The sequence below is a fragment of the Oncorhynchus kisutch genome, unplaced genomic scaffold, assembly GCF_002021735.2.
Source record: "Oncorhynchus kisutch isolate 150728-3 unplaced genomic scaffold, Okis_V2 scaffold3444, whole genome shotgun sequence".
NCBI classification, from domain to species: domain Eukaryota; kingdom Metazoa; phylum Chordata; class Actinopteri; order Salmoniformes; family Salmonidae; genus Oncorhynchus; species Oncorhynchus kisutch.
In genome coordinates this window covers 247,518-258,805 of record NW_022265389.1, presented here as the reverse complement: position 1 = coordinate 258,805, position 11,288 = coordinate 247,518, and the positions used below count along the sequence as shown (strand labels likewise).

Here is an 11,288-nt window from a genome sequence, read left to right as displayed (position 1 = left end):
CAGTGAAAATAGATCAGTCCTTAATTGGACCGACTCTGTCTAACCTTGTTAACAGTATGTGCAGCTTGGGGTTATGTCAACAGGAGCTGAGTTTATCCACATATTCCAGGTAAACATTAACCTGGTGGGGCTTTTCTAGCCTGTTACTGCCCCTGTATGAAATAACAATCACTCTCTCATAATACCGTTCTCACTCTCTCTGACAATATAGATAAGTGGCAGACAGGACTCTTGCAGTCATCTATTCAATTCAGAGGCTTGCAGGTGTAGGCTATGGCTACGCCCCAAATGGCACCTTAAACGTAGTGCACTACGTAGGGCGTGAGGTGCTATTTGGTGACGTTTCTCTGTGGGTGATGGTTATTGAGTAAACAACTTAAGTTGTGTAATTATTTACCTAAACCATGAAGCTGTTTCAGCTTGCAGATAAATCACAGCTCTGCTTTCCGTTTCTCAGACTCCTCTCACCTTGGCATTTTCTCCCCCTGCAGGTAGACTAATATTGACTTTAGAGTGTCCTATCAACATCTGTGGAAGTTAATCGGCATCACTGCATCTAGTCTGTATCGTATTTTTTTCTCGAAAGGGATTCTATAGTAGAGCCTATCTCTCATTTTCTCAGGCACGTTCAATTCGTAGCAGATTCATCTTTAGCGAGTCGCGACGGTGAGATCGGGGTGAGGTATTGCGGTAACTGCGACTGCCTCCACTCTGCGGGTGAGTTGAGGTGGATAAAGTGAAAGGAGGAGCCGTGCACCTGTTAGACCAGTTAGGGACACATGACTGCTGAAGAATTTGCCTGAGTTGGTGTCCTTTGTCGAGATACAAGACGGGAAGGATGTCGGAGCCAGCGACGAATCCTGCGGTGACAGCATTCCCAGCGCCGACGATATCTTTGCCATTGGGACTACAAATATTGAGGACGTACTCCGGTGCTCTGATCTGCTTGGAAATTGTGAGTGTCGCATCTCTATTTCTACGAGTTTTGTGAGCAAATACATCACCGGTGGTCAGATTCTGGTTACACCCTTGTTTGAAGAAGGCCTACTTGGGGAAACTGCAGTCTAATCGATAGTCTTTATTAATTCTGCTTAATTCATTTAGTTCATTTGAGCTTTAGGATGAGCTTTTTCCATCGCAGAGGTAGTTATGTATAACACTATCAGAGGAGCCAGGCAGGTAGCGTCATAGTAATGGAAGTCAGTCATTACAGTACTTCGGCTGTGTTTTACTAACGGCATATGGGCGACTCCCTATTGTACAATCTGATAGTGTAGGATTGATAGGAGCAGAACATACTGCACATTTTGTCATTGTGAAGTGAACGACAAAATAGATACAACTGTTCTCCAGCTAAATAGTATAGTAGTGTGTTACTAGGCCTATAAATAATCTGTATTCAATAACAGCCTGCTCCTTTTAGGCCTATAAATGATCTGTATTCAGTTCAATAACAGCCTGCTCCTTTTAGGCCTATAAATAATCTCTATTCAATAACAGCCGGCTCCTTTTAGGCCTATAAATGATCTGTATTCAGTTCAATAACAGACTGCTCCTTCTAGGCCTATAAATGATCTGTATTCAGTTCAATAACAGCCTGCTCCTTTTAGGCCTATAAATAATCTGTATTCAATAACAGCCGGCTCCTTTTAGGCCTATAAATGATCTGTATTCAGTTCAATAACAGCCTGCTCCTTCTCGGCCTATAAATGATCTGTGTTCAGTTCAATAACAGACTGCTCCTTCTAGGCCTATAAATAATCTGTGTTCAGTTCAATAACAGCCTGCTCCTTTTAGGCCTATAAATAATCTGTATTCAATAACAGCCGGCTCCTTTTAGGCCTATAAATAATCTGTGTTCAGTTCAATAACAGACTGCTCCTTCTAGGCCTATAAATAATCTGTATTCAATAACAGCCGGCTCCTTTTAGGCCTATAAATGATCTGTGTTCAGTTCAATAACAGACTGCTCCTTCTCGGCCTATAAATAATCTGTGTTCAGTTTAATAACAGCCTGCTCCTTCTAGGCCTATAAATAGTCTGTGTTCAGTTCAATAACAGCCTGCTCCTTCTAGGCCTATAAATAATCTGTATTCAATAACAGCCTGCTCCTTTTCACAAATGGAAATCGTACCCTGTTGTCAGGCCTAGGATGCATTTTAAATAAACGGACATTCATGTCATGATCAGATCTCACAGTCTGGTCAAACAGTCTATATTCCTAAAGCATTTATTATGTCAAATATCAAATCAGTCTTGACGTATGATGACTTGTCTAACAAATCTTCTCTATTCTGTTCTTCCAGATATTTGGAGGGCTAGTATGGATCCTGGTGGCCTCCTCCAACGTGCCCGTGCCCCTGCTACAGGGCTGGGTGATGTTTGTCTCTGTCAGCACGTTCTTCTGTTCCAGCGTGTACCTCCTCCTCTTCCTCCTGGGATTGGCTGACAGGATCAACACCGACTGGAACCTGATGGTGAGTCTGATAGTGACGAGGCTTTACCCAAGGAACAGGTCACATAAAACAACTCATTCTTGGGAAACAGGTTGGGAGCACTGAAAAACCAGCAGAGGTACAGATCTTCTTACCGACAGATATACACAGGTATACTGATGTCACATGACATCATCAGAGGTAGAGTCTTCCTGGTCTGTTTGGTTTGTCACTTCAGGGCTGTCCAACTCCAGTCTTCCTGGTCTGTTTGGTTTGTCACTTCAGGGCTGTCCAACTTCAGTCTTCCTGGTCTCGTTGGTTTGTCACTTCAGGGCTGTCCATCTTCAGTCTTCCTGGTCTCGTTGGTTTGTCACTTCAGGGCTGTCCAACTCCAGTCCAGGAGAGCTACTGGTTGGTGCAGGGTTTAGTTCCACCTCTGCACTAAACACAATTCAAATGATAAACAAATAGTAGTCTTCAGTCTTAACATTTGCTATTTGAATCCGATGAATTTGGAGATCACCCTGCAAATCAAACACAATATCTTTAGAATAGTCAGGAGACATGTTCTTCAGGAGCCTCATTCAAATGCTGCCGACTCCATAGCATGATGTAGAACAATCCTGCTCTTAGATAGTCCTAATTACAGTACAGAGGATGTCTTTCCCAGACGTGTGTGTGTGTGTGTGTGTGTGTGTGTGTGTGTGTGTGTGTGTGTGTGTAATGACACACCGAGTGAAACACTGCACCACACCTACTGAGTATGATCTCATCACAACTTTAGTCATGAGGGTGCCTCTACACATGCTGGTATCAAAACTGACCAGAAACACTGAAACATGACAGAGAGCTTGATCTACTAGTCTGTCAAGAAACTTAAAGCCATGTAACAGGGCCGAGTGCACATTATAATGGCAAGAACACACTGCATGTGCTGGGTGAGACATAATGTAAAAGCGTCTGTCATTTAATTTGTTGAAAAACAACGGTCCCTAGGCAGGCAGACCCAGTCAGTGTTGTGCCAATCAGTCCTCACACTGGCCCTGATCCCAGCTCTGCTGCTGCTGGCCCTGATCCCAGCTCTGCTGCTACTGGCCCTGATCCCAGCTCTGCTGCTACTAGCCCTGATCCCAGCTCTGCTGCTATTAACACTTCCATATTTTAATTATATTTCTGCCATTTAGCAGACGCTTTTATCCAAAATGACTTTGCCACACTTACACATAATAACTAACATGAAGTACTAATGACTGACTGCACTAGAGGTTGACTTGAAGGGTACTGCCTACACTACTAGCTACAGTACTGTACTGACACAGACTACGTCCCAAATGACCCTGGTCATTAGTAGTGCACTATATAGGGAATAGAGTACCATTTGGGACCTATCCACAGACAGCCCTCAGACCCACCAGGCTCCAGTTTTTCTCTTAAATGTGTGTGTGTGTGTGTGTGTTGTCATCTCATAGACAATGAGAAAACAAAGCTTGTGACACAGCTACTGAGAGAATAGTGAGCTCACACCAGACAATGGCCAGTCTGTGGGCCCTGAGTCCCCATTGTCAACAGTCTGTGGCTACCTACGAAATTGCACCCTTATTCATAAGGCTCAGGTCAAACGTAGGTCAAAGATGGTGCACTATATAGGTAGTAGGGTGCCATTTGGGAGGCGGCCGGTCTCTTACTGTGGCCCCCTATCTCTCTGGGAGGCGGCCGGTCTCTTACTGTGACCCCCTATCTCTCTGGGAGGAGGCCGGTCTCTTACTGTAATCCCCTATCTCTCTGGGAGGAGGCCGGTCACTGACTGTAACCCCCTATCTCTCTGGGAGGCGGCCGGTCTCTTACTGTAATCCCCTATCTCTCTGGGAGGCGGCCGGTCTCTGACTGTGACCCCCTATCTCTCTGGGAGGCGGCCGGTCTCTGACTGTAACCCCCTATCTCTCTGGGAGGCGGCCGGTCTCTTACTGTGACCCCCTATCTCTCTGGGAGGCGGCCGGTCTCTTACTGTGACCCCCTATCTCTCTGGGAGGCGGCCGGTCTCTTACTGTGACCCCCTATCTCTCTGGGAGGCGGCCGGTCTCTTACTGTGACCCCCTATCTCTCTGGGAGGCGGCCGGTCTCTTACTGTGACCCCCTATCTCTCTGGGAGGCGGCCGGTCTCTTACTGTGACCCCCTATCTCTCTGGGAGGCGGCCGGTCTCTTACTGTAACCTCCTATCACACGTGATTTCTCTCAATACATTCAATGAGACCTGACTACTCTCAATCCATATTATAAAACCGTCTTTCCATCTTCATTGCAGGATGTGCTGTACCACTTCACAGCACTGCTGTTCTACTTCAGTGCCTTGGTGCTGGAGGCTGCTGTTACGGCTGCCAGAGGGGTCATCAGGAGTACCAACAGCTCCATACCAGGATGTGTAACAGCCCCTAGTGGAAATATACTCACCTTCCTGGACAACAGACAATACAGTATTAACGTGGCAGCTACGGTCAGTGTACACTAACACACAACGTCAAGGCTATCTGTAATGCAAATGGTGGTTCACTGATCAGATCAGGCTTTTAATTCAAATTCTTCATACTGTACGTGCCTGTTTAAGTTTGCCTGGGTTGATAAACCAATTGAAAATTCCCAGAACTGCAAACCCTGCCCATCTGGTTGTCACTAGTTACCAAAGTCAAAGTTGTTGATATCGTAAAAATACAAGAAAAGAAAATGTATCTTTTTGATCTTAATTTAAGGTTTAAATCAGATTTTAAGAAGATAAACTGTAGAAATCGGTGTGGTTTATCCATAATTATGACTTTGTGGTAACTAATGACAAACTACTGGATCTGGCACTCCAGGCAGACAAGCAAACGATCAGTTATTGGAATCGATTCTTCCAGTGTTATAAACCCAGAAGTCTGTTACTACTATAACATGTTATTATAAACCTAGAGGTCTGTTACTACTATAACATGTGATTATAAACCCAGAGGTCTGTTACTACTATAACATGGTATTATAAACCCAGAGGTCTGTTACTACTATAACATGGTATTATAAACCCAGAGGTCTGTTACTACTATAACATGGTATTATTGTAGTATTATAAACCCAGAGGTCTGTTACTACTATAACATGCTATTATAAACCCAGAGGTCTGTTACTACTATAACATGGTATTATAAACCCAGAGGTCTGTTACTACTATAACATGGTATTATAAACCCAGAGGTCTGTTACTACTATAACATGGTATTATAAACCCAGAAGTCTGTTATTACTATAACATGGTATTATAAACCCAGAGGTCTGTTACTACTATAACATGTGATTATAAACCCAGAGGTCTGTTACTACTATAACATGGTATTATTGTAGTATTATAAACCCAGAGGTCTGTTACTACTATAACATGGTATTATAAACCCAGAGGTCTGTTACTACTATAACATGGTATTATAAACCCAGAGGTCTGTTACTACTATAACATGGTATTATTGTAGTATTATAAACCCTGAGGTCTGTTACTACTATAACACAGGGATGTTTTTAGAGTCTTGGTGAGGTCGTATCTCAGTGTTCTGCTGTTGACAGTAAACAGATGTTGTGCTTCGTCCTGACTGCCGTGTCCATTTCTGTATTGGTAGCTCCTGTACTGATGTTGTGCTTCGTCCTGACTGCCGTGTCCATTTCTGTATTGGTAGCTCCTGTACTGATGTTGTGCTTCGTCCTGACAGCCGTGTCCATATCTGTATTGGTAGCTCCTGTACTGATGTTGTGCTTTGTCCTGACAGCCGTGTCCATATCTGTATTGGTAGCTCCCTGTACTGATGTTGTGCTTCGTCCTGACTGCCGTGTCCATATCTGTATTGGTAGCTCCTGTACTGATGTTGTGCTTCGTCCTGACTGCCGTGTCCATTTCTGTATTGGTAGCTCCTGTACTGATGTTGTGCTTCGTCCTGACAGCCGTGTCCATATCTGTATTGGTAGCTCCCTGTACTGATGTTGTGCTTCGTCCTGACTGCCGTGTCCATTTCTGTATTGGTAGCTCCTGTACTGATGTTGTGCTTCGTCCTGACTGCCGTGTCCATATCTGTATTGGTAGCTCCCTGTACTGATGTTGTGCTTCGTCCTGACAGCCGTGTCCATTTCTGTATTGGTAGCTCCCTGTACTGATGTTGTGCTTCGTCCTGACTGCCGTGTCCATATCTGTATTGGTAGCTCCTGTACTGATGTTGTGCTTCGTCCTGACAGCCGTGTCCATTTCTGTATTGGTAGCTCCTGTACTGCACACAGCTATTTTCACACCGTTTCATTACCAAGGAGACCAAACACAACAGCTCTGTAGTAAACTCCTCATCTAAGTCGATGTTATTCAGTACATTGAGCTGTAGGCCTTTCCATTCCATGAGTTAATGTTTGACCGTTGTTCTATCGACTCTATACTAGGTAGTTTGTTCAGTGATGGTGCTGTACTCTATAGCTGCTGCTATTACACTAGGTGTCATTGCTCAAGGCTTTCTGTGAGTTAGCCTAAACTTTTTGTTGTTGTTGTTGTCCTGGTTCTCCTCTAGATATTTGCCTTTGTGGTGACACTCTGCTACGCCTGCAGCATGTTCATGGGCTTCAGGAGGTGGCAGATGTGACACGGAAGAAAGAAAACGCACCATCTACAGTTCAAACTCCTACTGTGCCGTCAAGACGTTGTCTGTTTATTACATGTGTATAACATTATTATTTTTTTAAAGAGTATTTGTTGCTATGAGATCAAGACAGAACACTTTGTTGTATCTGTCATGTAATAACAGCACACCAGGCGTTATGGCTAAAGCTACCAGATGTGTTTAGTTGTGTGATCAATAGTGTAGATTTTATTTATTAGTGTTTGATTCCCTGTAAAATGAATTCAACTCTGGATCAGAAGAGACCTATAACTGATTTAAATAACAATAATGGGACAGTTATATTTTCCCCTTGTAGAATGTCTTTAACTTTCTTAGAGCAACATGGAAAACTGTGTTAAACATACTACATAGGACAATTATCATCATAATCACTTAATGACATTGTGTGAATACCTACTGGAATATATTCTGTGATTTCTGAAATGCATTTTTACAAATAAATAACTTTTCTTATCTTGTTGATACAAGATGTATTTGTATATGTGGCTAGTTTAGCAGGGCTTCACCAGAAGGGGGAACTATTCTCACAAAGACTGTTTTTAGCGGGGAGAGTTATTGGCTCATCAGCCCTGCTGGTTATTCAGGAGCCAGTTCAAGTGTCCCAGAGGTTAAATAGGCTACTGGAGGTGGTTGGACCAGATGCCTTTGTTGTCAGTTGAAGGGAAAGGAACGTTGCTGCTACCTCTCTCTTCAACCAAGGTGAATGAACTGAGGAGGAGTCTGAAGGGAAGAGGAGATTCCTCTTGGAGGACAGTGTCGGTTGATGAAAGTGCTTCGGGCCTTTAGACCTCATCAGGGTTTTTGGTGTCAGTTGAAAGTGCTTCGGGCCTTTAGACCTCATCAGGGTTTTTGGTGTCAGTTGATGAATATCTTCATACACGACCGGTCAAACGTTTTAGAACACCTACTCATTCAAAGGGTTTTAGAACACCTACTCATTCAAAGGGTTTTAGAACACCTACTCATTCAAAGGGTTTTAGAACACCTACTCATTCAAAGGTTTTAGAACACCTACTCATTCAAACGTTTTAGAACACCTACTCATTCAAAGGGTTTAGAACACCTACTCATTCAAAGGGTTTAGAACACCTACTCATTCAAAGGGTTTAGAACACCTACTCATTCAAAGGGTTTAGAACACCTACTCATTCAAAGGGTTTTATTTTGTTTTTACTATTTTCAACATTGTAGAATAATAGTGACGACATCAAAACTATGAAATAACACATATGGAATCATTTAGTAAACAAAAAAGTGTTAAACAAATCAAAATGTGTTTTATATTTGAGATTCTTCAAATAGCCACCCTTTGCCTTGATGACAAGCTTTGCACACTCTTGGCATTCTCTCAACCAGCTTCACCTGGAATGCTTTTCCAACATATGCTGAGCACTTGTTGACTGCTTTTCCTTCGCTGTGTGGTCCGACTCATCCCAAAGCATCTCAATTTGGTTGAGGTAGGGGGATTGTGGAGGCCAGGTCATCTGATGCAGCACTCCATCACTCTCCTTCTTGATAAAATAGACCTTACACAGTCTGGAGTTGTGTTGGGTCATTGTCCTGTTGAAAAACAAATGATAGTCCCACTAAGCTCAAACTAGATGGGATGGCATATTGCTGTGGTAGCCATGCTGGTTAAGTGTGCCTTGAATTCTAAATAAATCACAGACAGTATCACCAACAAAGCACCCCCACACCATAACACCACCTCCTCCATGCTTCACGTGGGAAATACACATGTGGAGAACATCCGTTCACCCACACTGAGTCTCACAAAGACACAGCGGTTGGAACCAAAAATCTCCAATTTGGACAAATTTCTAATGTCCATTTCTCATGTTTCTTGGCCCAAGCAAGTCTCTTCTTATTATTGGTGTCCTTTAGTAGTGGATTCTTTGCAGCAATTTGACCATGAAGGCCTGATTCACACAGTCTCTGAACAGCTGATGTTGAGATGTGTCTGTTACTTGAACTCTGTGAAGCATTTATTTGGGCTGCAATGTCTAAGGCTGGTAACTCTAATGAACTTAATCTTCAGCAGCAGAGGTAACTCTGGGTCTTCCATTCCTGTGGCGGTCCTCACGAGAGCCAGTTTCATCATAGCGCTTGATGGTTTTTGCGACTGCACTTGAAGAAACTTTCAAAATTCTTGAGATTGTCTGTATTGACTGACTTTAATTTCTTAAAGTAATGATGGACTGTTGTTTCTCTTTGCTTATTTGAGCTGTTCTTGCCATAATATGGACTTGGTCTTTTACCAAATATGGCTATCTTCTGTATACCACCCCTACCTTGTCACAACACAACTGATTGGCTCAAACACATTAAGAAGCAAAGTAATTCCACACATTAACTTTAAACAAGACATACAGTGCCTTGCGAAAGTATTCGGCCCCCTTGAACTTTGTGACCTTTTGCCACATTTCAGGCTTCAAACATAAAGATATAAAACTGTATTTTTTTGTGAAGAATCAACAACAAGTGGGACACAATCATGAAGTGGAACGACATTTATTGGATATTTCAAACTTTTTTAACAAATCAAAAACTGAAAAATTGGGCGTGCAAAAATATTATGCCCCTTTACTTTCAGTGCAGCAAACTCTCTCCAGAAGTTCAGTGAGGATCTCTGAATGATCCAATGTTGACCTAAATGACTAATGATGATAAATACAATCCACCTGTTCGTAATCAAGTCTCCGTATAAATGCACCTGCACTGTGATAGTCTCAGAGGTCCGTTAAAAGCGCAGAGAGCATCATGAAGAACAAGGAACACACCAGGCAGGTGTGAGATACTGTTGTGAAGAAGTTTAAAGCCGGATTTGGATACAAAAAGGTAGTGTCAGATTCAATTATAATGATGTTTTTTTATTTTTTTATTGAACCTTTATTTAACTAGGCAAGTCAGTTAAGAACAAATTGTTCTTGATGGCCTACCCCGGCCAAACCCTAGCCCTATGGGACTCCCAATCATGGCCCGGATGTGATACAGCCTGGATTGGAACCAGGGACTTGTGGACCAGTAACGCCTCTTACACTGAGATGCAATGCCTTAGACCGCTGCACCACTCGGGAGCGAGAGATTAACTCCATTAATTACAGTGCAGTCAGCAGTCCAGTCAGTTATTCCTACCACAGAGGGAAATACTATCAATCAGTGGTTATGTGGTGAGCCTAGAGGACGGTGAACACATTAAATACCCTATTTCAGCTGCCTACAGTGAAATTCCTGGGCTCCATATCAGACAAATTAGCGCATAATCTTGAACCCGTAAGGAGGAAGAAGATGTATGTGTCTACACGTGGGGAAATATCTCAGTGTTCGTCCCAAATTACACCCTATACAGTGCACTACTTTTGACCTGAGCCCTGGTTGGTAGAGCATGGCACTTGCAGCGCTAGGGTTGTGGGTTGGATTCCCAAGGGGGGCTAGTATGAAAATGTAGGCACCCACAACTGTAAATCGCTCCGGATATGAGCGTCCATCTGTAGGGAGTAATACAGTACCATCTGTAGGGAGTAATACAGTACCATATGTAGGGAGTCATACAGTACCATCTGTAGGGAGTAATACAGTACAATCTGTAGGGAGTAATACGGTACCATCTAGGGAGTAATACAGGGAGTAATACGGTACCATCTGTAGGGAGTAATACAGGACCATCTGTAGGGAGTAATACAGTACCATCTGTAGGGAGTAATACGGTACCATCTGCAGGGAGTAATACGTTTCCATCTGTAGGGAGTAATACAGTACCATCTGTAGGGAGTAATACAGGACCATCTGTAGGGAGTAATACAGGACCATCTGTAGGGAGTAATACGGTACCATCTGTAGGGAGTAATACGGTACCATCTGTAGGGAGTAATACGGTACCACCTGTAGGGAGTAATACAGTACCACCTGTAGGGAGTAATACAGTATCATCTGTAGGGAGTAATACGGTACCATCTGTTGGGAGTAATACAGTACCACCTGTAGGGAGTAATACGGTACCACCTGTAGGGAGTAATACAGTACCACCTGTAGGGAGTAATACGGTACCATCTGTAGGGAGTAATACAGGGAGTAATACAGTACCACCTGTAGGGAGTAATACGGTACCACCTGTAGGGAGTAATACGGTACCATCTGTAGGGAGTAATACGGTACCATCTGTAGGGAGTAATACAG

The 11,288-nt window shown here is 43.2% G+C and overlaps 1 protein-coding gene across 1 annotated transcript; it reads left to right on the top strand.

The window, feature by feature from the left end:
• The first annotated feature begins 373 nt into the window (after positions 1 to 373).
• On the top strand, positions 374 to 7,572 carry LOC116371610 (protein MAL2). Its single transcript, XM_031820515.1, has 4 exons — positions 374 to 955; positions 2,307 to 2,477; positions 4,739 to 4,927; positions 7,002 to 7,572. The coding sequence occupies exons 1-4, from the start codon at positions 839 to 841 to the stop codon at positions 7,071 to 7,073; spliced, it is 549 nt and encodes a 182-aa protein (XP_031676375.1). The 5' UTR covers positions 374 to 838; the 3' UTR covers positions 7,074 to 7,572.
• The last annotated feature ends 3,716 nt before the right edge of the window (positions 7,573 to 11,288 follow it).

Bases quoted from the DNA above. Each gene is read 5' to 3' on its own strand.
- LOC116371610 (XM_031820515.1), top strand. From the start codon at position 839: ATGTCGGAGCCAGCGACGAATCCTGCGGTGACAGCATTCCCAGCGCCG. The intron at 956-2,306 runs GTGAGTGTCGCA...CTGTTCTTCCAG, and splicing joins CTCTGATCTGCTTGGAAATT to ATATTTGGAGGGCTAGTATG. The intron at 2,478-4,738 runs GTGAGTCTGATA...TCTTCATTGCAG, and splicing joins ACACCGACTGGAACCTGATG to GATGTGCTGTACCACTTCAC.